The sequence below is a fragment of the Ictidomys tridecemlineatus genome, chromosome 10 (assembly GCF_052094955.1).
Source record: "Ictidomys tridecemlineatus isolate mIctTri1 chromosome 10, mIctTri1.hap1, whole genome shotgun sequence".
Taxonomy (NCBI): Eukaryota; Metazoa; Chordata; class Mammalia; order Rodentia; family Sciuridae; genus Ictidomys; species Ictidomys tridecemlineatus.
The window spans coordinates 75653714-75680697 of NC_135486.1; the positions used below are offsets into that span (position 1 = coordinate 75653714).

A 26984-nucleotide genomic window follows, 5' to 3' on the forward strand; every position below is an offset into this window, starting at 1 on the left:
TCTGTGACTCCCAGTTCCTTCATCCCTAAAATGAAAATGATTCCAATTGGAACTGTTGTGATATTTTATGTCAAGTACCTGGCAAAGAGTAGGCTATTGATAAGTATTAGTTGAATTTCAATCTCCGTTTTTTTTTTTTCTTTTCTTTTTGGTATCAGGATTAAACCCAGGGGCACTTAACTACTGAGCCACATCCCCAGCACTTTTTTGTATTTTATTTAGAGACAGGTCCCTAAGTTGCTGAGGCTAATTTTGAACTCACAATCCTGCTGCCTCAGCCTCTCGAATCACTCAATCTACATTTCTGCACCATAAAAAGCACTGTACTGGATGATCAGGATGGCTAAGGAGTGATGAGAAGTGAGTTAGTATTAATTTTATTAATTTAATTGTAAATAGAGGTCTGACTGAGGGTCTTTTTGAGATTTAGGGTATCTGTTCCAAAAATTACTTGTCCATGAAGAATCACCTCTTTGTGGGCTCTGGCAAATACTCCCAAAGGTTTTGCTATGAAACACATAATTTCTATCTTGCTTAGAAGTTTCCTGTACCTCACCCTCATGAGGACAAAAGAAGTCAGTGACACTCCACTAGAAATGAGCATCAGCCAGGAAACCTGAGTCCCTGGGAGGAGGAGCATGGGTAGATTAGAGCAGAATTAACCAGACTGTTGAAATACAGGCAGGATTCAGGGTAGGGAATTCAGTAACAGTGGGATATGACTACCAATTCCAAGTGACAGCTTCTGATAGGGAGGGTGTGGTGGTGGTTTTAATTTACTGGACAACAATCATGGCTGGATTTACTTATGGCACCGTGCTGCCTTGAGCACTTGGTGTAAATCTTTGGAATAGTTATTTGCCAAAAGACAGACGGGAAAGAACGTAGATTTGGTTGGGAGATGCTCATGAGTTTGACTGTGTGGGAGTAGAGAGGAAGGGGACCTGTGGAGATGAGAGACAGCTTTATGTGCTGATTGGATAAACCAGAGTTTTAAAGTAGCTTAAAGGACCCTTAAATTTGGCACCTTTTACCATCTTTCACAGAGGGAGAACAAAGGCACATATGCCCATTTTAGACCGCCTCTTGTTCCGCAGCAATTTCAGGGACCTGGTAGGACTCGCTCTTGGCTTATTCTTCCCATGGATTTGCCACGAGCTGTTTACTCTCAACACAAGCCAGGCAGAATAGAATATTTTGCCACATGGTGGATTAGAAATATTTTGCTCTTTGGGGCCCAGTGGACATAGGTTTGAATTCTAGCTCTACAATTTATAAGCTAGTCATCTTTGGAGAGGAACGTACTTCTTGGTTATTGGCAACTGAAAAATATACTTTCTCCGAGGGTTGCTAGAAGAATTAAAATCATCAAGTACCTAGCACCGTATTTGGTATATAAAAGATACATATTGTTCTTATTTACAATATCTATTGTGTTTGGATCTATATTGTGAAAATTTAGGATTGAAAAGTAAATCTGTCACTCATTTCAGATGCTTCCACAAATGCCAAGAAGGAATTCACAGGAGAAATAGCTTACATTTATAAAGCACGTATTCTGTGCTGTGTTCTGCGACTCTGTGAAATGGAACCTGTTCTTCCCATTTTATAGATGAAGGGTCGAGGCCCAGAGTAGCACACTTAGGAAGTGATAGTCCCAGCAATCGGAGGCCATGCCCTTAGCCACTGAAGTATACTGCCTCAGGATGATAAAAAGTCTCCAGGAAGCCCTCTGACAGAGATGATAAAATACACACTTACCTACATAAAGACCAGAGTTTGTGCAAGACTTGAGCCCTCATCTCAGCTTTCCCTTCACTTAAGGGTCTTGGCTAAATTTGTGTATTTTGAGAAAATGTAAAAAGCCACCTATTTGGAGAAGCATTGAGGAATGTTTGCTTTAGGAATCAAAGTTTAGATATCGGACGAGAAAACTGCCACCTGACTCCTTCATTATATTAATTGTGGTCTGTACAGATAAGTTGCAATAGTCCCATTTTGAACTTCCGGTTTCTGTTAGCTGAGACCTGTGGCATTGCCTTCCTCTTTGCATTCTAGCTGGTTGTCAACAGCAATAACCACGAGTTCTTCCTGTCCCAGAAATAAGCCTTGCCACACTCCTCGCTTTCAGCATGCCGTGAACACTCTATTCTGTGCTGCCCGTGGCTCTGCCACCTCCACCCCTCTGCAGTCATGGCTCCACAGGGTTAAAGTGTTTGTTGAATTTTCAAAGAGTGATTGGAAAAGAAGTATAGGTGCATAAGAACAAGATAAACGACCTAGCTCCAATATAAACAAGCATTACATTATACCTAAATTGTTGAAAGATTTTGTACTCAGTATTTTATTCAGCAGAACATTTTTTATAACAATAAAGTTGATTAGAGGAAGCTCTGAAAAATGCTTCAAGTTAGACAGTTTGATTGTTTATCCCCAGAATAAAAAATAAATAAATAAAATGGTAAAATAGGGGGCTAAGAAGTAGATTGAAGTCGAGACCTAGTGAAGAGTATTTTGACACCATTTTTCTCTCTCCGGTAAATCTAATTGAGGATTTCTCCTTTCCATAAGGTTTGGGTCTTTTAACTGTTAGTGTTGCTTTTCTTCTCCTTCTGTTTTATAAGGGCTCAAGACTAACCTAGATCCACAGCAGATTTAAAGTGCTCTTTTTTTATTATTATTATAACAAAATAAGAAACTCTGCTTAAGATCTTTCAGTACCTTTTTACTCTTTCCCTGAGGGTACAGTGAACTCATATCTGCCATTTGCAGTTTAGTTGGAGTCCACGTGTCCCCTTCCTGATCTTTCGGCTTCTGGGCAGCGGGTAGTCATGGACCAGGCTCTGTAGATATGGTGTCTGCTGGGTTTGCACCTGTTCATGTATGTTGTATTTTCATAGGCTGAGAAGCTAGACCAAGAGCACAGTTCTGCTCTGAGTGCTGCTGAGAGTCAGTCTTCTCACTTGGCAGAGTAGCGGGCATAGGAACCATGTCAGGGGGTGGGCGAGACAGAAAAGAAAAGGGTATGCGCTTTTGCTTTGTTATTTACTCTAGCTCAAATTGGTGTGGGGGATCCAAGTCAAAAAGGAACATCTTTATGGTATTGCATGGTGATGGCCAGAATTGCAGGCTTGAAAGGAACAAGTCTCTTCCAAATGGGGGTTTGAACGAAGCAACATGAGGAAGACTGATATGTGAAAGCTTATGGTTTTGTTCTTTGTATCAGCCCCAAATATTTACTGAAGCTTGGAGAAGAAAAGACAGACTTCCTTTTTTTTTTTTTTTCTCCCTGCTCTCCCAAACGTGTGATTGTTTAGAACTTAAGTGCAACATCTGGAAGTCAGATATACAGAGAGCAATTTATGGAGTGTGAAAGATTTGAAATATTCAGTGTCCTTTAGTGGGAACTCAACTTTCTGGGGCTGCATTTTTTTTCCCCCCAGCACAAAGCCGGCAATTCTGAGATCTCTTTGCCTGTCTGAATTAAACCCTTTGTGCCTGGGTCCCATAAACAATGTGCTTTTTAAAGGGGCAGCCCCCTCCCAGCTCTGGCCCTTTTCTCCGGTGTGGGCAGCCAATCAGCTGCGCAGGGCTGCTTTGCTGGAGCGCTTTCCATTCCTAGCAGCAACAACGTACTAATTTGATGCACACATGGATGCCTCGCGCACTCTGCAAATTCATCACTAGCATCTTGCATTAGTCATCTGACGGACTGCCAAGTGTTTCATTTTCTATCCATGTGACTTTATTATTACCACCTCTCTCCTCTCTTCCAAAAACCTCCAAAAGAGGGCGGGGAGTGGGGGAGAGGAAGAGAAATCCAGCAGAAATCCAGCCCTGCCTTTCTCTCCCAGCCAGTGCTGAGCAGATAACACTGCCGGTGCATTGATGGCAGCCTTGCAGATTGAGACCTGCACTTAACTTGCAGCTGCCTCCCAAACCCGGGTTCCGAGATGTCCACGCCCTGGGTGACAGGCAGCGGGGCGCTGCCCTGTGCTCCGGCGGTGATGCTGAACAGCAGCAGCACGCAGTGAAAGCCCCGTGCCGCTGCCGAGGAGCAACCTAATGGTGCCTCTGCTTTGTTTTAGTTCATCAAATTGCTACGACTCATTAGGCACTTTCCTCGTGCTCCTCTCCCTCCTCCTTCCGCCTCCCCAACCCCCACCCCTACTATTTTTTTTTCTTCCTGTCCCTCACCCTGCAGCCCTAACTCTGGCTCCCGGTTCCGTTTTTGACAGTAACGGCACAGCCAACAAGATGAACGGAGCTTTGGATCACTCAGACCAACCAGACCCAGATGCCATTAAGATGTTTGTCGGACAGATCCCCCGGTCGTGGTCGGAAAAGGAGCTGAAAGAACTTTTTGAGCCTTATGGAGCCGTCTACCAGATCAACGTCCTCCGGGACCGGAGTCAGAACCCTCCCCAGAGTAAAGGTACAGACAGCTCGGGGCTCCCGGGGCAGGGGTCTCCCAGGTGCCCAGATGGGCGTCGCGGGTATCGCGGGCATCTTGGGCGGGCCACGGCTACCCAGAGCCCTCGCCTGCAAGAGGGAGGGCAGCAGAGAGGGAGGGCGGGCTGGGAGCAGCTGGTGCTGGCAGCCCTTGTGCTCCGGCTGCTCCTCCCGGCTCCTCCCCCCACTCCCGCCCGCCCGCTGGGACAGGTGGGATGCGGGAGGGAGGGCCTGAAAGCTGCTTGCGCCTCTGTCCGGGCACCTGATTGCTCCCTCGAGGTCACTTTCGAGGCAGCACAGGCTCTTCTTGGGCGGGGTGGCAGCTTCTCTAAGGAATAGTGTTTCTCAGCCTTGTATTTCAGGAGCTAACTCTTTCTGTGCTACCTTTCCGTGGTTTCTTGTGTAATTACAATTGTATTTCACTTTGCCACAGCCCGGAGGGACCTCGAAATGCCTTGTAAACTGTTAGAGCAATGCCCTGGTGCAGAGAAGAAAGGGTTCACTTTTAGGAGAGACATCCATGCTTTGGGGCTTAGGTGGAAATCATTAAGTGTGCCTTTTGGAACCAGGGAGTAGCGCCCTAGTGGCTTAAGATAGTTAGCACACCTTCTAAAATGCTTGAGGTTTACGCCCTTATCAGTGGTAGGATTAAAGTGTACAATCTGGTGGTTGTTGCTGCCTCCATTTTAAAATAATGGTGATAGGATGGAGGTTGCAGATATTAAAATAGAGGCCAGAAGCCACTGTAGCAGGTGGATGCTTCTGTGTATTCAGGTCCTACTTTGTAAGCTCTGCACAGAGCTGAATTTAAAACATCTCTGCTCCTGCCACTTGGTCTCTGTTGCTGTTTAACCTTCTTCCTTAGTAATTTTGTTCTTTCTCTGTTGTTGATCTCCCAATCTCTCCACTTAGGGCTTCTCTGCCCTGTAGATCTCGCAATTTGTTCTCTATGCCTCGGTACTTCTGTCCAGCTGTTGTTTTATTTTTCTGTTGCATCCCGGAAGAGAAATCTCATTGCTTGGTCTGTATATACTTTAGCCGGGCTCATGAATATTGGTGTATACTTTTCTGTGAGCTCTTTCCTTATTGGCACAGTGAAAGGATCGGAGTAAGAAATCTTTAAGACTAACATTCTTTGAGAAATATTGGGACATCTCTTGTTCTTGATAGTTCCCTAGGTCAAATGGGGTTTTGGGGAGCTTTGTAAGGTGTTTAAAAGTCCCTACTTATTTTATAAAGGTGAGCAGACTTGCCTTCAGATTATGTTCATAAGATGATAGTTTTCTATTTCAAAACGTATAATACCAAAGTTGTTTTTTAAAAGACCATGGTAGGGCTGGGGATATAACTCAGTGGTAGAGTACTGGCCTAGTATGTTTGAGACCCTGGGATCAAATTCCCAGTACCAAACCCCCACCAACACCCCCTGGGGGCAGAGAGGGGGACATGGAATTTTGTCATCACAAACTTCCAAGTTCATTGACCTGTAATTTGAAAAGCAGAAAATCAGATATCTGAAAATCAATAGAAATAAAAACCTCATAAATTAGAACAACTCTGAACACTTTTAGTAAATATATTCTGAAGCTATTTACGTACATGTTTCCCAAATGGAGAAAACAGTTTGTTTTAATACTTTCACAGTATTCTACTGAGGAGAGAGGGTGTAATGTACAGGATAGAGCCAGGGAGTCCCCAAATAAGGGCCCTCCCATTACCTAGAATAGCACCCAAAGAAAACTAGGCCAGAACAGCAGCCACAGCTTGTCCTTGACTAGGAAAACGTGACTCTGAATTTTGGGTTATCAGCAATTTTCAAAATGACCTCAGACAAAATAATCAGCTCGTTTATTGTTAATGCTGCCTGGTTACTTGCTTTTTAGCTTTCAGGTACACAAGTCTCACCTTGGCCCAGATAACCTTTTTTTCTAGTAGGTAAATACTTGTGTATGGTCTAGTCATTCTGCCATTTTGCCAGGGCGTTCTTCTGAGCAACAAATTTACTCAGCCTGTGTTTAGACTGTACGTTTGGTTAACTTCCACTCACTAGGTCTTCTAGCTGATTTCATGAAAATGGTTTATATTAGCCCAAGGTCTCAGAGAGGAAGGTAAACCTGATGAGAGAACTAACTTTTTTGAGCGTGTGCTATGTATATATCAGGCCCTCTGTTAGGATTCTCATGTATGCTGTCATAGAGGTTTTATTGAAGTCCCGAGCATGGGTGATCTTCCTCACATTTTATAGCCAAGAAACGTGAGGTTCAAGAGTGTTTAGAATTATAGCCCAGTTTCCTCATCTCATAAGAGCTGGAGTGGAGATTTGAACATAGTCCATCAGTCTTCATGGACTATACCATTTTTCCAAGCAGTGGGGTCCATTTTAGGGCTTGGGTCAGAAGCCTCCTTACCCCAGGTGAACGGAAGGAATTTCGCCTTTTCAGAGTGGGGTTGATTTCATTTCTTTGTGTTGAGTTTTTGTACTCATGGGTTCCAACCCAGGGTACCCTGGGATAGGAGCTACAGATGAAATCATTCAAATCTTACCTTTGGAAATACAGGTCAATTCCCATTACTATGAACTCCAAGTCTCACATCAAATATTGCTTGAAATACGTGGGCTGTCAGCCAGAGCTTGAAAGGGTTTTTGTTATACAGACATCTCTGTTGTAAAGGTATTTGTTGCGATGGGATTTGGAAAGTATAATGACATTCCTCTCAGAGGATTACAGCCCTTAGCCGCTTACATAGAGACAGTCACCACTTCCTTTACATCGATACCTATGTGTGCCACATATTATTTTGCCTGTTCATATGTAAAGTAGGATGCTAAATTTGCATTGATTTTGACTCTGTCAGCATGGTACAATTATCATGTTTTCACAGGGCTGATGTCAGAGCTTCAGAAACCAGAATTACTGGAGGCTCTGTCTAAATGTGATTTAAATTATCTAAGTAAGATTTTTTGGCGTGGCCTTGATTTATTGTCTTACTGACCTTGATGGTTCTAAGGAAAGAGACAAAGTTAGGTTATTACCTAATCCAGGTGAGTTAGAGCTTTTGCATTTGATATTCTGTTTAATCTGCAGGTGCAAAAACTTGGTCCTATTTTCATCCTTTAATAGAAAGAGTCTAAGCTCTTTCTTCTCCCAGTAGATGTCTGTATTGACCCAACAGGCCCAGCAAGGCTGAGGAACTAGGCTAAGTAAACTGCTCCACCTGTTAGGACTTAGGGGGTTCTCGGTGGTTCTCAGCTGAGTCTATGGATGGATAAGAACATGGCTTTTGAAATCAGACAAGGCTAAGGTCAGGTTAAGTCAGGTTTTGGCTCTGCCACTTCCTAGGTGTCAGCCTTGGGCACTTTCCTTAATCAAATATGAAAATGGGAACTGTCTTCATGGGGCTTCTGGGGTGATAAAAATATGTGTTTTGCCCAGAGCTGGAACTGGTAGGAGTCTCTGTTGTGACAGACGTTATTGTGATACTTGTTATCCTCATCATCACCGTTTCCAAGAACTTACAGTTCAGTAAGAACAATAAGCTAAGTTCTCAGGCAGTCGAAATATAAAAGGCATGAGGACAGAGTGAGAAACAAAGAGATGGGCATACTGCAATATTGGAAGTTCAGAGAAAGAACAGTTAATTTTCAGCTTACAGAAGATAGGGATGATGGCATCTTTGAAAATGATAATAGGATTTCAATGAGTAAAGACAATGTTGAACATTGCAAATAGATGGACCGACCTGACTCAGGCAGCAGGTGAGAGGAGCAGGGTGTATTATGGGGACTGTGAATTCTGCCAGAGTTCAGAGGAAATGTGAAAGACATGAAATGAAATGGAAGAAGAGAAAATAATGGAGCCTATAATTTATAGGTCTGAGCCAATTCTTAGAAGACCTTCATCCTCAGGATAAAAAAATGAAATTTCTTTGTTAGACAGTTGAGGATCTAGAAAGCATACTTTAGCAAAAAACAGACTGCAGGACTGGTGCACCATGTTGACTTGCGTTGAAAGAAGGATGAAGTCTGTCAGGACTGCAGAGAGAGAGGACTGCATGAAATAGACATAACAGTGGTGGACGGACAGGGACTTGATGGCTTAAGTTGGGGCAATGGTAATGAGATCTTGGCTTAAATGGAAGAAATAAGGAAGCAATCAGCAATGGTAGGAACAAAAAAGAGAAATACTAAGTTCAGTTTTGATTTTGCTGAATCTGAGGTGCCACAGAATTGTCAAAGGATGCAGGCCAAAAGAAAAAAAAAGCCATCCCATTTGGTAATTGGGAGGACTTTGGAGAGCATTTCAGAAGAACAGTGGAGATTAGGGAGGGGAAAAGGAATTGATCTGTGGAGATGGGGGCTGTGAGTGTAAAACTACCTTTTCTTGGTTGGTCTGGTCATGAAAGAAGAAAACTCAGAGGTGCTGCTGCTTTTTGTGCAAATATAAAAAGATGGTAAAAGAAGACCAGAAAGAGGATCTTTGAAGAGAGTGAAAGAAGGAAGAGTTCAGGTAAGAGAGTAGAAAGTCGCTTAATTTGAGACAGAGAGGCAGTTAAGAGGAAGCAACCACACAGAAAATTTCAGTATAATGAAGGGAATTAGGTGACATTGCATACAGATGCATTCAGTCTTCATGGTCACTATAAACATTTGAGAAATCCAGGTGGAGTTCCAGACTTAAGAAGAATGGGAAAGGCTTAAAAATGACTGCTTTGGAAAATTCTGTAGGGGAAAGAACAGCAGAACTACTGAAGAGCAGTAAAATTCAGTTGACTCAATGGGTCCTGATGGTTGTGGTTCTAGATGACCCATCTGTGAGAGGATAACTGAGTCCTAGGGAGCCAGGAGCTGCAGGTGGGTAAGGCAGCTGAGATAGAAGATCAGGAAGGAAAACAAATAGGTATTCTCTCCAAGGTCCACAGCAGGGAAGCCAGTAAAGACAAAGCTTGCTTCCAGGTTGGGAGAAGGAAGAGTTGAAGGATTGGGGATTGAGTCAAGATGAAGAAGTGGTCCATACAGAGGTGTGCTCAAAGGAGACCAGACTTGGACCTGTAAATGGTAGATAAATGACCAGCCTCGGATCGTCACTCTCTTAATATTTTAGTAAATCAGAACTATAATCCAGGGTCATAAGCCTCTAGAGAGGGGTGCATATTCCATAATAAAGGCTGCATACATTTTTCTGGACTTAAATGGTCGGCTATTTTTATTTCTGATTTTACAGGACCAAAACCTAAAGTGACTAGATTGAAATCATGTAACCTTTGAGACTGTGATACAGGAACAGCACCTCTGCCCTAGTCTAATGCCTTGTTGATCACTTTTTACTATGTCTCTTTTGGTAACTTCTCAACCAGGAGAAAAGCAGAAAAGGGAAGTGGCTTGTGTTGACCGTCCCTACATACCACAGGCCCAAAGAACAAAACTTCCTTTTTTCTTGAAATGTGTCGAGAGGTCAGGGCATAACCGCTGTGCAGCTGTAGCCCTGCAGTGCTTAGAGCCCAGAGCTTTCTGGGTGGAACAAAAATTAAATTCATGTCTCCTTTGGGAAGGGTTATTACCTTTAAGTTTCAAAAGAGCAGCTCTGGTGACGCTTATGACACTAATAACGCTTTCATTTTCTTGTTGGTCAAACTGCAGTTCGGGTGACCCATGGGACTGGCCCCATTAGAATGATAGCGAGTCATTTCTTTCCGTCTCACAGGCTTGACTTCAGTCTTCAAGAATTCATTAATAAAACCTAACTTGGTCCTAATCTCTCCCTAGTTTAGTACAATGGAAAAATTTCTTGAGAATGAGCCTGGCTGGCTGGAGAAGAACAGGGAGAGAGAAGAGGGGAAGGAGAGAAGCCTGTGACGCCTAACCTTATTGATTTCAGAGTTTGGCAGAGAGACCGAAGTCATGTCTCAGTCTAGAAATTTCCTCTGTGCGACGGTAGGATGAGGATAGGCCTTGGAGTCAGGAGACTGATACTAAGACTGCAAGCTAGTTAGAGAAGGAGACACAACTTCTTTCCCCTACAACAAATAATACCTCCTGCTCAGAGCTGCTTTACATATTCAGTAAGAGAACAAATGTGCGTGCCGCCAGTACAGTCCAAAGAGAGTTGGTAATCTTATAAGCTTTATTCTTCTTAAAAATGTTAAAGGTTTGTAAAGAACACCCCTGGCCTTTATATCTGGGGGATGCAGTGGGAGTTGAGAGGTTCATCTCCACGCTTCCTGCCTCCTCTTTCTTCCTGAAACCCTCTGTCAGAAACTTCACGTCAGTAATAAGAGTGGGCTTGAAGTCCGTTGACTTAAGCAGTGTCATATCAAAACCAGTAATGGAGAAAGAATTTAAAATGCAGGAAAGTGAACCCAGGCTTCATTTTAATGCCTGCGAATGAAGGTAGGGGATAGGATTTCTGTCCTACATTTCAGCCAGGGTTGCTGCCCTAGATTTTCTGGGACAGCCCCAGTTTGGATTGTGCTGCCTCAGTGGCCCACAGGCAGGATGTTTTCTTTCTTGGTTCATTTTATGCTAACAAATCTGTGTTCCTTATTGTGGCATCCTTTTGTTGGTCAACCAAGGACCCGCAGGACATACATAAAAATGTGGTCGGAATTTTTATGTTCATGCAGGCAGAGACCCTCATCTCCTCATGAAAGACGGATTCGCTAGTTACACCATATGGTCACGTTAGGAGACTTAACAGTTCATTTCTTGAAATGGAGTTTTTAATCATTTTGACACGCACGGGTGTCGCCCATTGAACAATTGCAATACAGGAAGGAAAAATGTTAAAATAACTACCTTGAAGTTGTAGCAAGAAGGGATCCCTTTCAATGCCCTGTATTCTGGCCATGGGTAACTGGGCTGTGTCTGTCCTGCATAGTACTGAATTGCTGTTACTTTTTTCAAAGGGCAGCTTCTACCCTGGCAGATAATATTTATCACGGGTACATTTTGATCTCTGTATCTCGGGAGAAGAAAGGAAAGGAGGGGAGACAGGACACAGAGAGAGAGAGCCAAAATCAAAGCCAGTATCAAAGAAGACAAGAAATTACTCAAGGCTGCTTCTGACCATTTTGTTTTCTTCTCCTCCTCCGTCTGGAACACTGAGACTTCAGCTGGTCCCCAGTCATCCAGTCCCTGGTAGATTTGCGTTTCTGGAATTAAAGTTTTAGAAAGACAAAGAAAACAGGCTCTAGGCAAAAGGAAAGCAGACTTCTTTGGATGGACCCAAGGTTTAAGGAGAGAACCTCTGGCTTGGTGGCCTTCTGTCCCTTGGAGTACTTGTAAGACATTCCAGGTGGATGGGAAGGTGAAGTCCAGCTGACCTCAGGGTTGGCATCCAGTGTGTGGATACTTTGCCAGCCTGGAGACCTCATTTGCCTTTGCTCTTGTGCCCGAGGGGTTTCTCCACATGAAAGATGCTGTTTTATCATGCACACCATTGTGCCATTGAAGGTGACCATCCCACTGAGTGTGATGAAGCCAGTCCTTCCAAGCTAGAGAGAGGTGCCCTGATGGGGTGACACTGTTGGCAACTCTGAAACACCTCTGCGTGGCCTGAGTTCCATCTGTCTTCCCCTACTCACTTTTTATTCGTTCCACAGACCCCAGATGATCCAGCATTCACGTTGAAAGGTTGACTTTCTTCCTTCTTCAGTCTTTGCTTCTAATAAAAGTTGAAAGTTAACCCCGGTCAGACTGGGGCGTACCACAGTGGCAGAGCGCTTTCCTAGCACAGGTGAAGGCCTGGATGCTCTTCCCAGCACTGCAAAAATCAATACATTAATGAAATAGCCATGGCTATTTTAGAACTGTTCAGAATGCTAGCATTAAGAAATAATTTCATGGGACTAGGGCTGGGGCTCAGTGGTAGAGCACTTGCCTAGCATGCGTGAGGCACTGGGTTCGATTCTCGGCAGCACATAAAAATAAAATAATAATAAAGATATTGTTCCCACCTATAACTAAAAAATAAATATTAAAAATAAATAATTTCATCACATGTCTTTTGAAGAAGTCTATTATCTTTATCATTCCAACCAAGGTGGAATATAAAATGCTGTTAGTATAATACTAGCTTCTTTGGGTGGATTTCTTCTTTTTTTTAATTGTTGTAGATGGACACAATACCTTTATTTTATTTATTTATATGAGGACCTTACACATGCTAGGCAAGTGCTGTATCACAGACCCACAACCCCAGCCACATTAGTAGATTGTTAAAAGTCAAAATTTTCATCCTTTGAAATATGGCTCCAGATGCTAACAAAATTTAGGCCTGAGGTCTCAAGCTCTTTGTTCTTTATCCTAATTTTATTGATCCTCAGACCAGATATTCTCATGCTTTATCCTCTAATGTTCCCTGGCTTGAATCTTTTAAAGGGACAATTCTCCCTCTAGTTAGCAGCCAGGGTGTGCCACTATGAATAAAACACTCTGGCCCTGTCAAAACCTTTGGAAACTCAGAGGAGATGAAAAGATAATTGGGAAAATGAGGGGGAAAAAAAAAACAGAAACCAAGCTAAAAAATAGCTTTTAAAATAAAATTAGATTTTCTGGATGATGGGAAGTTGGCCTTCAGGACATTGATCAACAGAATTGAAAATGTTCTGACCCATACTGTGAAATTCATAGAAAGTAGTTATGCAGCAGATATCTTGGTAACGTGTTAGGTAGAGCAGTAGAATAAAAGCTAGAGTAAAATGGCTTGTTAAAGAATCAGGGTCTTCCAGTGTCTGAGGATATTTTTCAGATCAAGCTTAAGGAGCACATGCCATGGAGAAAGGAACACAAAAGAAAGGTGTGTACGTGGATGATGGCTTATGACACATTGGATTTCTCAAGGCCTTTTTTCCCCTGAGTGGTGTAGACAGACATACTGGTCACAAGCAAAGAAGCATATTTTGCTATAAATAGAAAAGGGAGCTAGTCAGATGAACTGGGGGCAGATTGTAATGGTTGAGGGTGGACAGGGATGGCAATTGAAACACCACAGGAACTGGTATTTAGAATCAATACTTTTTCACTCTCTATGTAAATGACTGAGAGACACGTTCCTAATCCAGCATCCACATTCTGGCATTAATTCAAATTGGAGAAACCCATAAAATATACTTCAGACAACGATCAATTCCAAGGATAAAGGAGTATAATTTCTCTATTCCCATTGGAGGATCATAAATTGGAATTGGAGAAAAGAATGAAAGAATTGAAAGAGAATATTTACTCATTATAATCATTAACTGACCAAGAATCCTATCTTTACAAAATATTGGGGGGGGGGCGGTTAAATATTTTGAGGTACACTTGGGCCTTAGGTTTATGTTGCACAAATTGTGCAGCCTCAGCCGCACAGGGGTCGAGGTCTGTCTCTTGACAGCAGCCTCAGGCCTCTCCACCACTGTTCCCAGTCCAGAGATGGCTGTGGTTTTGTTGCCTTCACTTTCCCTTTTAGTTCGAGGTGAAAGGATAAAATGCTTCCCTGACTATTGTCATTTAATGGAAATCACATCATAGACATGTAGAGAGAGAGAGAGAAAGGAAAACCTTAGGGAGAGAAAGGAGTGCAGGAAACCAGGTCTCTGACAAGCTAATGGTCAGACTGCTCCCCACACGCTCAACACGATGATACCAGACCCCAAGTGCTAAGGGACAGGTAATTCACTACTTTTCACAAAGAGCTTTTTAGCTCCTATCTAGGCCACTTTGCCCAAAATTCAGAAGCGTTATTGAAGATATATCAAGGAGATGGAAGAGTTCCAAAGGAGAGCAGCATGAGTCACAGAGGTCTAGGAAGGTGAAGCCATGTGGAAAGGTCTAGGAGGTTAACTTAAAAGGCCTGACAGCATTGAGTCATGAGAATGAAAAGGGAAAAGGCTGCGGCAGGACATGAAAAGGAGGGATTGTGCTCGCAGAAAGAGAAGAGAACATGATTGAAGTTTTGAAGATGCTAAAGTGCAAGAGTGAAGCTATATATAGATAAGCTCTTCCAATTAATGCTAAACCCTGGGATTCTGCTGCTTATACTTAAAATGTTGGAGCTGCAGGTAAAGGGTAGAGTTTGAGCCAAACTTTTGCACAGAGGAAGTCATGAACTTGGAGCACGTGAGGAAAGTTAAGGAGATGGTGGGAGCAGCCAACTTAGCAGTCCCCAGGAGCAGACTCTGGCCAGCTCTCTCCTGGGGCTTAATGCACAGCTCCTTTTCTACCTTGGAGGTTAGGGTAGCCTTGAAATCCCTGGGTCCCATTTAATGTTGAATTTAATATAGGCTGGACAAATGGAAGATGCATTAGGAATCGAACAAGGTGTTTACCAAGTGTGAGCCACGTGACATCAAACATTTATTGGTACCTACTGGTGTGCAATATATTGTGCTTAGTGCTGCAAATATAAAGAACAGACCATGTTCTATACTCTAAAAGGGGAGAGAGAATTTGAGATATTTAAAGACGGGACTTCCTTCATGTTCTTTGGACACGTAGGGCCAACTTTGAGCTAACAGTGTCCATAGTGTGCATGTACCTGCACATGTGTTTCCTCTTCTGGAGAGTACTCAGCAGAGCAGGAGAGCCTGTGCTGTTCATTTAGCACAGATAGGGTGAGAGGTTAGGGGAGCCCAGGTCATGTCAGAGTACAAGCCTAATGCTTTGCTTTTCTTTCTGTTTTCTTTTTCTTTTTCTTTTTTTTTTGGGGGGGGGTACTGGGCATTGAATCCAGGGTCACTCAGCCATTGAGCCATATCCCCAGCCCTTTTTTATATTTTATTTTGAGATGGGGTCTTACTAAGTTGCTGAGGCTAGCTCTGAACTTGTGATCCTCCTGCCCTCAGCCTCCTGAGTCACTGGGACTATAGGCATGTGCCACTTCCCTGTCATACCTTTCTGTAGCATGCTCCTATCTCCTCTTTCCTCTTTGTCTTCACTTTTAGTTTTCTTTCCACTTTCCCCTCCCACCACCACAGAGGCAGTTTAGGGTAGACACTGGCTAAATGTCTTACTAATGAGCCTTTCTGGGGGTTTTCCAATAAAATAAGTTGGCAGCCCTCCTGTTAACATAACAGGCATGGGCAACACATCGAGCTAGCCCTCAAAACCCTTTTTCCTTGTAACCTGTTTGGTGTAGGGTCCTGAGGATGAACTGCCAGCCCCTGCCCATGGGCATACATTCATTACACTAGAGTGATTGGTGGCCTCAACTGTCATGGGAGGCAAATGTGTGTGTGTGTTTAAAACTCACATATTTCAGATTCTGTGATAACCTGAAGTTGGTTTATTTCTCTGAATGCCTCCCCCTTTTTCCCCCAAATAAAAATGATATTACCTGCATGGTAGACTTCTGAGGAATAAATTATTTATAAAATGTTAAATGTAAATTGCCCAGTACAGTAGTAGTAGAAAATAATGATGAAGAAATAGCAACAGCAGTAATGGTGTCTCATTTTGTAAGCTCTGTGTACTTCGAAAGGTTTATTATCCTAAATTTTTGTGCCGCAAAACCTTATAATGCTGCTTTTTCAACAAAGTTGCTAGAAAATATCACACACAATTTAAATAAGCATTGTATCGAGAAAGAAAAGATTGTGGAAGAACGAATGGTGGGGGGGGGCAAAGATAAGCCACAGTCCCTCGGGAAACAGTGTAAAACTTGGTAAAACAAAATTTCATAATTCAGAGTCAGAGACTGTAGAGGGCCTCCAGTAGATTCCAAACCTCAGTAATTGAAACTGTGTGTTCCTGGCCTTGAAGACGACAGATTCCTTCAAAAATAATTATAAGTCCAATTATCTTGCTTTGGCCCAGATCTCTATGGACATCCTGTGGGATTGTTGGACTGGTGCTGGACTATACCCAAATAGTGTGTTATACCTTGCGTTTGGGTTCCCCTCCCTCCAGGCATTATGTGTCATTGACATACAGACTTTATGATTTATTCAAAGTTGACATTGCACCAAAACTATGATCAACAAGATGTTACTTTCAAGTTATTTTTCAGGGTGGATGGCAACTCCTTTCCTTCTTCACTATTATACCACCTCTGATGGCTGGCGACACCCAGTTTTGAAGATGGCATTATAGCATAGTCCTGTGTGGCAAAGAGGAGGGGAAGTTTGCTGACTTTGAAGGCAGGAGCCCTTAGTTATTTACCTGCCCACTACACCATGCCCAGAATGGTCACTAGTTTCAGAAGCCTGTATACAATAGCTCATTTCAGAGTAAGTATTAAGATAATTATTAGAATAGTCACAGCCTCGAAAAGGAAGTAAACATGTTCCCAACTTTCATACACATCTACCTCTTATGTATCACCGAGGCATCCCTTATGTTCTGTTTAGGAAGGAAGTATTATAAGAATGGATACTAATTCTCAATAGGTTTTCTTGCCATATTAACGTAGTTATTACAATATAATAAAATAAATGCAGTTTGTTCTTTTTACTGTCTGTGATCTTCAAAGATTCTCTTTCAAATTGGATTAGCTTAAGTTGGGTGTTTTTTGTTTGTGCTTGTATATGTGGTTTAAAAAAAAAGAATATGAAGTTATTAAAAAGAGACTGTGAGCCAAAATGTTTGCATGAGTTAAGAAAAATCAATGAGAAAACTGCTTAATTTGTGTACTCCCCTGCTGTGCTAGAAATAACACTTTCCCTATGCACTGCCATTAGAGAGAAAATGGAGCAGCCTGGTTTCATTGTCTAGATGGAATCAAATACCTCAGTGGGGTAAAACAGGAAATCGGGCCTTAGCTTTTTAATCCTTTATAAGACATTCATGATCCATCCAGGTAGTTACATTTTGTAATTCGGGACCATTTTGCAGTTTCTCTTCGGGATTCAACAATAACTTGCTCACTGCAGGCGAGAAGGCCAGTTAACCAGGAAAGGCTAAGGAGGGCCTTTCTCTGCCTGTTCTGCCCGAGGTGTTCTCCCTACTGTAATGAGAGCTTTACGGGCAGTTGCAGTCTCCATCTTTCCATCCCTAAGTGAAGTCAGCCTGTCCCACCGTGTGGCTCAGTAAGCCCCACCTAGATTTGAGGCTGGTGGCTACTGAGTAGGATCTATGAGAGAACGTCTGAAAAGCACTTGGAGGTGTTTTGTAAGGGGTTAGACGGATCCATAAACGTAAAATAGGATTCCAAGCATCGGCCATCCTACCTGCCACATTGCCTCCACCTGGTTTCTGTGCAGTTGAGTCAGCAACCTGGCGAGACGGGAAAAGTAAACGCAGTTTCCAAGCCCAGCCTCTCTCCTCTCTCTGCCAGCCGAGCTGCTGCATGCGATGCTCTTTGTGAAGTGGACATCTGTCTAATGGGAACTGGATTGTGACCACCAGTTCATTTTACGCAGGCCACCATACAGCTGCCAGATGGTGACAGGTCTTAGCTATTTTGCGAGTCCAATCCGAGTTGTGCTCAACTCTAGAGGTGGAAAACATGGGATCCTTCTACCATGCCCATGTCCCTGCCACAGAAATCCATCTAAGGACCTCGGCTTTGCTCTAATCTCTATGAAGGAAGGAAAAAGACTTAAGGAAAGGTAATGAATAAATTAAAGACATTTTTTTTAATCGCATCTTTTAGGCTTTCCTCTCCACCTAATTGCACTCTAATCTGTATTTAGGAGCACAGTTTTTAAGTGGGACATGTCAGGCTTTCATGCCACAGATTAAGTTCCAAGGCAAATAAATTTGTGACAGCTTAAGAGGCGAAAAGAAGAGTCTTTGTCAAATGGCGGAGTTTGATTGTTTAACCTAGACTAATCAGTCGTTGGAGGGCCTGCCATGTGTCTTGGGGATGACTGGGAAGCCGAGCAGATAAGAGAGGGCCCTTTGCTCTGTGGCTTTTCCCTTCTTCTGCATGAGCTGTAGAGCTGCGGGAATGGATGTGGCACTGTTGGTTGGGCTGCCCTAGCAACACAGAATGCTGTGTTGACACATATTCCGTCACGTGTTTGCAATGAAAAGGCTGCATTTTTAAAACACTTCAAAGTCAGGAAACCGTTAAACCATATCACATCCTCCCTAGCCCTCCATCCACTTCCCCCTCTACCCTCAGGAAAATTGCCCCCATTTCATAGAAAAGGAACTTGAGACAAAGATGAAGTGGTGTATTTGAGAAACGCTTATAATCCCAAGGAAAATTGCTGATCTGGTCTCAAAATTTAACACATCCTTCAGGATAATTTTTAAGACTTCCACTTCTTTTCCCTAAACCATGTGTATACCATATGACCTTAGATCTAAGTCCTTATATTGTCTTTGGAGTTCAAAAGACAATTTAGACTCCCATTTTTCTCTCCTGGCATTCATTCAAATAAAAATAGGCACATAATACTGTACTGTAAAAAATCAAAGCTCCAGGCACACTTTGAAAATCTTTCAGAATTTATATCGTTCATTTTCTTTAGTATCTTTCATGCAGCCAGCTTAAACTGCTTGTTAGAAGATGGTGTTTTTTTGTATCGCTGAAGTTCTGTGCCTAGGTCTGTGTCTAGCTCAGTGCCTTGTGCAGAGAAAGCATTCAAAATTAGCCGTAGATTGAATGAAGTCAACACTGCCTTTCTATGATCTGGTACCTACATATTTACTCCCGAAAAGCGAAGAGATGAATGTATTTTAACAGCCTATGTGCTGGACCATGTGCAGTGTCCTGAGGATACAAAGTCAAAAGATGTGGCTCAGGTCCACAGGGCCCTCAAAGTCTTTAGGTCCGATACACCAGGCTGGTAAGGAAATAGACTCAAACATTCTTCCTCTTGTTTTCTTCTTCTTCTTCTGAAAGCTCTATGACCCAATAAAGGTTAAGAACAGTTACACAGTTTCAGTGTACAAACAGGGAAGGAGCATTAGTTCATTAACTTATATAGGGTCTGGTTCAGAGTGTATCACGTGACCAGATACATGCTTAACATCAGGCCTTCAAGCAGTAAAACGTATTAGGTGCTGGGAAAGGTTGCCACCACCCTTAACTCCCCCCAAATTCCAACACAAAACCTTTCACTCTGTTCTCAGTCCCCTGTTGGGTCTCTCACTCCCAAATGTGTGGGGTTGAGATGTTTCTTTTCCTTTTTTACATGGGGGGTGACGAGAGGCGGTTACTGGGGATTGAACCCAGGGATAGTCTATCACAGAGCTCCATCGCCAGCCTTTCTGTTTTACTTTGATCCTCCTGCCTAGTCTCTGAGTTGCTGGGATAACAGGTGTGTGCCCTCACTGGCCTGAAATGTTTCTGATGTGAGCTTCTATTTCTTAGCCTATTTCAGTCCTTAGACATTTGTGGCCAGGAGGAGGAACCAAAAAAAAAAAGGTCAAGAGAGTGAGAATGAGTTTAAATAATTTGTAAAACTCCATGCACATGTTATATTTGGGTGTGTCCTTTTCCTGGCTGGGGTTCATCTCCATGCCATGTTCAGCTGCCTACCAGATAAGATGCCCCAGCTTCCAATGAAATGATGACGGAGTCGGCTGGTGCTGGAGATGACAGGCGTAGTGGTGGTGGCTGAGAGCAGGGCCTTGGAGATGCATGCGTGGCCTCTCGACCCTCCTCCACTGCCTTTTCTTTCTGACCGGGAACAAGTGGCTCAATTTCTCTGCACCTCAGCTTCCTCATCTGTAAAAATGAATAGGATGGTTACACAGGTTAAGTGAGGTAATATACAGAGATTTTGAGAACAGTGTTTGGCCCCAAGGGAACTGTAACTATGTCCCGTCTACACCCGATGCGAAAACCCAAGTCTCCTGGCCACACCTCTGGACATAGCCCTCATGCAAGATGGGTTGTTCTTTCAGTAAAAGTGCCATCACTCCTTAGAAGCAGGGATGGTACTAATAATAGCAGCAGCACTTGCACGGAGTGCTTGCCAGGTTCTGTACTGTGGGCTCAGTATCCATTGTTATGTATCCTCACGATAATCCTATGAGATAAATATTATGCCCATTTTATGAGGGAGAAAACCAAAACCTACAAGACTGATTCATCTAAGTAAGTGGCAGATGTAGAATTTGAGTATAAGTGTTCATCTCTGAGTCCCTACTCCTCCCCATTGGGTGATTCTGGTTCTGTTGAGCCTGCAGGATGCAGTGGAACATGGCTCTGGCCCAGTGGTTGTTATTACTGAAATTATATTTCACTTCAGGGTGCATACTCTTGATTATGAATTCCTTGTCTTTGATACCTGTTTTCCTGCCACTTAGTGCCAGTAACGCCTGCTGAGCTGTTTTGAATTGTGGTCAAATGCTTCTTGGACTTCTTGGGCCCTTACCTGAGTCCTGCCATTTCCGCTCCCTAGAATCAGTCCTTCCCAGTCCTGATTGTTTATATCCTGGTTTCTCAAAATCCAGTGCAAATATCATTTCACTCTTCCTCCTGGATTCCCCATCAGAGCATGTCCCACTTGGTTGAAATTCCCAGAATGGTTTGTGCCCCTCACTATATATACACAATGTCTGTGTCAGGTTGTGGTCTGTGCACTTTGTTTGAAGTTTGAGCTTCTTGCAATTGGGCTATTTAAGTCCATCGCTGCACCTTGTAGACCATCGAAGAACTTGATCCAAAACCTTAAAACAGCAGCGAACACATGTAGATCAAGTGAAGGCAAAGCACTGAAGGGAAAGGGGTATATTTTTTCCGCCAGCTCCTCTTCCCGTCTTTCCTGCATTGCAGAGCACAGTGAACTAGAGCAGCCCCCTGTTGCATTCCTGGTTTTGAGTCAGCTGGTGGGCACTCTATGGAGCATGAAAAGATATTGTTTCCAATGAAGCAGCGGAAGTAAGAGAATCGTTTTAGGGTGTCACTGTAGTGTGAAAAGCTTTGACATTTAAAGTAAAAGAAGGAAGGAGAAAAACAGTTCCCTCCATAGTTGGAATCTCTTCCCAGTGCCGGCTCCAAGCCCTCTCAGCAGCATGCTCACCTGAAATCCCGCCAGACTTACAGATGTTTCCTTTGGCTCTGGCGTGAAGAACCACACTGCAGTTCTCAGGAACATTTCTATTCTGGCAGGGATGGAGGTAAAGGGTGGGGGCAGCACACAGAGAAATGACTTCATAGGTCTTGCCCGTTTCTAGTTTCTCCGATCCTGTGGAGCACATGGCCTTTCTCCTCTGAGTTTTCATGCATCACGTTATTCTCCCGGTGCCAACACATACAACCTTTTTATGAGGCTATGAAAACTCCATTTAACTGAGTGCATATTTGGAACTCTGCAAGACCATGATATATTTTGCCTCTGGTTGTGAAGGTGGGTGTTCCCTGGAGGTCATGTGTAGGTGAATGGAACCCTTCCAGATCTGAGGGATTTTTTTTTTCCTCCTTTTGAGGATTCAGAGTATAATATAGCGGGAGATTTATTTTTAGGGACTAGAGAATAAATAGACTGAAGTGGGAAGAGAAAGAAGTATAAAGCTGAAATAAGCACAGAGATTCCAAAGGTTAATATCTCTTGCCTCTTCTCATCCCAGGGTTTAATCTGCCCTTTGTAATTAGATATTTTGCTAGCATCTTGCTTGTCCAAAGCTGGACTTAACAGCTCTTCATTTGACCCTGTGGCTGTTAATAATACCAACTTCCTCCTATCAACTAACCTCACAGTCCTAGAGTCGTCCCCAACAGGCCTTCACAGCAGATCTTGTGATTTGGCATCTTTTATGTTTTTACAGCCATTCTGTCCTTTCCTACCACCCCTGTACAGCTTTTCTAGAGCACTGCAGTAGGATTTCAAATGGTCTTTTTGTATTGAGGCATAATTGATAAGCAGTAAGTTTCACGTACTTAAAGTGTGAAATTTGGCAGGTTTTAATAAACATGTACACCTGTGAAGCCATTGTCACAAAGTAAACTGTCATCACCCCTGGAAGCTTCCTCAAGCTCTTTTGGAATCCTCTCCCTGGAACACACTGATCTGCTTTTATCCCCATGTGCTAATTTCTGTTTCATACAACTTCATATACTCTAATCATATGGCATTTGCTGGTTTGAGTTGATGTATTTCACTCAGCATCATCATTTCAATCGATAGCAGTAGTTCATTCTTTTTTAGTGCTGAGTAGCATTCCGTTGAATGGATATACCACAGTTTTTCAGTTTATTCATTTTCCTTTTGTGGCCAATTTGTGATCATACTTTTTAACAAGCTGCTATGAGCATTCACATGCAAGTGTTAAGAGTTAAATATCTAGGAGTGGCATGACTGTCATATAGGAGATTTATATTTAACTTTTTAAGAAATGGCCACACTGTTTTCTAAAGTCATTTTGCCCTTTTACATTCCCACCAGCATTGTCTGAGAGTTTCAGTTCCTTGCCAACACTTGATATAATCAGTATTTCTAATATTAGCCATCCAGTATGTGTGTAGTAGCATATGCCAGCATGGTTTTAATTTCCATTTGCCTAATGAATATTAAGCATCTTTTCATGTATTTGACATCTGCATAACTTCCTCGTGGAAATGACAGTTCAGTTTTTTTGCTCATGTTTTAATTGGGTGGTTTCTGTTTTGTTAAGTTGTGAGAGTTCAGTGTAGGCTCTATATTCAAGTCCTTTATCAGATGCATATTTTACAAATGTTTGCAAGTGTCTGTGTCTTATCTTTTCATCCTCTTAATATCTTTTAAAAAGCAGAAGTTTAAAATTTTCATGACTCCTTTATTGTTTTCCTGATTGTGCTTTGGGTTTCATATCAAAGAAAACCTAACCCAAGCTCGTAAAGGTTATCCTCTATGTTTTCTTCTAGAAGTTTCATGGTTTTAGGATTTACCTTTAGATCTGTGATTAATTTTAAGCTAATTTTTATAGACTGTGTGAATTGTTTGTATGTCCTTTGGTCTCCTCTCCCCTGAATAATTTCTCTACTGATTGCCTTTATACCTTTACAGAGATCAATTGTCCATATGTGCCAGTTTATTTCTAGATGTCTCACCTGTTCCATTTACTCTATTTGTCTGCCTTTGCATCAGTACTATATTGTATTGGTCACCAAAGCTGTGTAACAAGTCTAGAGATCAGAAACTGATGGACCTCCAACTTCATTTTTCCCCCAACATTATTTGGCTCTTTTGGTTCTTTGAACCTTCAAATGAATTTTATAATTAGGCAGTTTTTATGACAAAAACATCCTGCAATTTTGTTTGAGAATGCGTTGAATCTGTACATCAATGAAGAGAATTGACAGCCATACTGAGTCTTCCAACTTATGAAATGGTATATTTTTCAATTTATTTGGGACTTCGTTAACTTGCTTCACGTGTATTTAGTAGTTTTCAGTGTAAAGGCCTTTACACATCCCTTGTCCATCTTAGCATCAAGTATTTATTACTTTCTAGTGCTATTCTGAATTTTTTATTAGCTATTTCCAGTTGTTTTGACTGAATATAGAACTACAATTGATTTTTATATATTCATCAAATATCCAAAAACCTTGCTAAACTCACTTTATTAGTTTGAGTGGCTTTTTAGTATTCCATTAGATGTTCTTTGTAGATGGTCACATGGAATGCAATTGAGGACAGTTTTACTTTTTCCACTTGATTTGTGTGTGTATGTGTGTTTCTTCCCTTCTTTCACTGGCTAAAATTTCCAGCACAAAGTCGAATGGAAGTGTAAGAGTTCTCATCATTGTCCTGTCCTTGATGTTAGGGGAAAATCATACTTTCATTGTTAAGTGTGATAAGCTGTAGGTTTTTCATAGATGCCCTTTATGGGGACATGCCTTTCTGTTCCTATTTTGCTGAAAATTTTTATCAGGAAGGCATGTTGGATTTTTTTTTCCACAACTGCTTTTTCCGCATCTGTTGAGATGAACGTAGGTTTTCTTTTTTAGTTTGTGAATATGGTGAATCCCACTGATTAATTTTTCTCTGGTAATCATCCTGGCATTGCTACAATACTCCTACTTCATCTTGGTGATTTTATTGGTTTCTGTTGGCTCCGATTTTGTTGAGAATGTTTGCATCTGTGTTCAGGAAGACTATTGTTCTGTGTTTTCTTCTAATTTCCTTGGCTGGTTTTATTATGTAATCCTGGCCTCAGGAAGTGAGGTGAGAAATATTCTGTCCTCTTAGTTTCCTGGAAAAATGCATTTAAAGCTATATTATTATTTCCTTCCTTGTCTAGTGGAATTCATCACATAAGTCACCTGGGTTCATGGTTTCTTTGAGATGAGGTTTTTAAAAAACTAAAAATTCAATTTCTTTAGGAAGCGTGGAACTATTCAGGTTATCTATTTCTCCTTGAGTAAATTTCTCTCTTGAAGAATATGTCCCCAAGATTAAGTTGACAGCTTGTCAGATTAATTGGCATAAAACTGTGTAATATTATTTTATCCTTTATCTCTAGAATCCATAGTGATGTCATCTCTTTCATTCCTAATATTGATAATTTGTGCTTTTTTTCCTTGGTTTGATTAAAGTTTCTCGCTTTTTTATCTACTCAAAGAACTAGTGTTTGGTTTCGTTGATTTTATTTTTTTGTTTTCTAGTTCATTGGTTTTCACTTTTATTTTTGTTACTTTTATTTTTTCTTGTTTAGTTTGCTCTTATTTTTATTTCTAATTAAGGAATTTAATGCTATATATTTTCCCCTTAGTCCTGCTTTACCTACATCCCATAAATTCTGATGCAATTTCATTCTCATTTGTTTGAAAATATTTTCTGATTTTTCTTTTGATTTCTTTTATTCCTGCAGGGCTGTGGATTGAACCCAAGGCTTTGCATGTGCAAGACAAGTGCTCTATCACTGAGCTTCATCCTCAGCCTGTTTTTATTATTATTTTGAGACAGGATCTTGCTAAATTGCCCAGCCTGTCTTCAAATTTTCAGTCTTCCTGCCTTGGCCTTCCAGGGAGCTGGGATTACAGGTGTACACCTCCATGCCTGGCATCTTTTGATCTTTTTTATCTGTGGATTATTTAAAGTTTATTTTCCAAATACATGAGAAAATTTTCAGAGATTATTGATTTCTAACATAATTTCACAGTGGTCAAGGAACATACATTATATGGCTTAAGAATTTTAAATGAATTGCAACTTGTTTGCCCCATAACAGGGCCTATATTGGTAAAGCATCCATGTACATCTGAAAAGAGTATGAATCCTACTGTTCTTAGATTGAGTTTTCTATAAAAGTCAATTTGATTGATAGTGTTGTGCAAATCATCACAATCTTTACTGATTTTCTATATAGTTCTGTTAGTAATAAAGTAAAGCTGTTGGGATGTCCAGTTATCATTATAAGTTTGTCTGGTTTTCCTTGCAGTTCAGTTTTTGCTTTATGTATTTTGAAACTATTATTTGGTGCATAAATGTTTAGATTTTTTTTATCCTCTTGGTGAATTGGCTTTTATTAGTCTGAAGTGACCTTTGCTTTGAAATCTGCTTCAACTAATACAGCCACCCATCTTTCTCTTGACTACTATCAAGTGTTAAACCTTACATTCTTTCATTTTTAACCTATTTGTATCTTTATATTTCAACTGTATTTCTTATAAATAGCATATACTTGAATTTCATGTTTTAAAAAACCTCTGACAAGCACGACCTTGTAATTGGAGTTTTTAAATAATTAACATTTAATGTATGGTTGATAAAATTGGGTTTAGATGTATTCCACAGTTTTCTTTATATTTTTCCACCTAATCTTCTCTTTTCCTTTTTTTTTTCCTGCCTCCTTTTTGATTATTTTTTATTTCCATTTTATCTTCTTTTTTGGTTTATTGGCTATAACTGTTTTGTTGTTTTAGAGCTTGCTTTTAGTTACTTCGCTTTTTGTGGTGCTAGGGATAGCAGACACCGTGGCACTCATCCACTGAGCTACGCCTTCAACCCTTTTCATTTTTGTATTTGGAGACAGGATCTTGCCAAGTTGTTTAGAGCCTGGTTATGTTGCTGAGCCGGCTGTGAGCTTGTGATTCTCCTGCCTCAGCCTCCCCAGTTGCTGGGATCTCAGGTGTGCACCACCACACCCAGTTCAGAGTTTACTTTCAAGTAACGGTATACGTCTTCACATGTAGGATGAGAATATGACAATCATGTACTTCCACTGATCCGTTCCCAGTTTTCGTTGTTAATGTCATACATTTTACTTTTATGTGTTCTAAACCCCACAGTACCCTGTTATAATTTTTGTTTCGAAAAATACCTGACCTGGTTATGTATGTGGTTACTATTTCTTGTGTTCTTCATTCCTTTGTGTAGACAGTTATTCCCTTCTCTTATCATTTTTCCTTCCGCCCAAGTGATTTGCTTGAACATTTTATGTACAATGGGTCATCTGCTGGTAAATTCTTTCACCTTTCGAAGGTCTCAAAACATTTATTTTGCCTTGTTTTTGAAATGTGTCTTCACTGTCAAGGTTGATGGTGGTTGTTTTCAGTATTTCAGAGATGGTGCTGACCTGTCTTCTTGCACTGTGTCTGATGTCATCCTTCTGTTTCTCCATACAAGTGTACCTCAGTCTGCTTTTAAAACATTTTCCCTTCATTACTAAGTTTGAGTGATTTATGATTATAATATGTCTCGGGTTGATTTTTTTTTCATATTTCTTGTGCTTG

At 41.5% G+C, this 26984-nt stretch overlaps 1 protein-coding gene across 31 annotated transcripts in view; it reads left to right on the forward strand.

The window, feature by feature from the left end:
• Celf2 (CUGBP Elav-like family member 2) overlaps positions 1-26984 on the forward strand; it is a 780843-nt gene that overhangs the window by 613151 nt on the left and 140708 nt on the right. For 30 of the 31 annotated variants that reach the window (XM_078023205.1, XM_078023206.1, XM_078023196.1 and 27 more), the window contains one exon: positions 4239-4435. In XM_078023205.1, the coding sequence (XP_077879331.1) occupies positions 4258-4435 (178 nt within the window). In that variant the 5' untranslated portion in view covers positions 4239-4257. Of the gene's footprint in view, positions 1-3789; positions 4069-4238; positions 4436-26984 lie in introns of those variants that run through there. The other variant, XM_078023207.1, reaches the window with a different exon arrangement.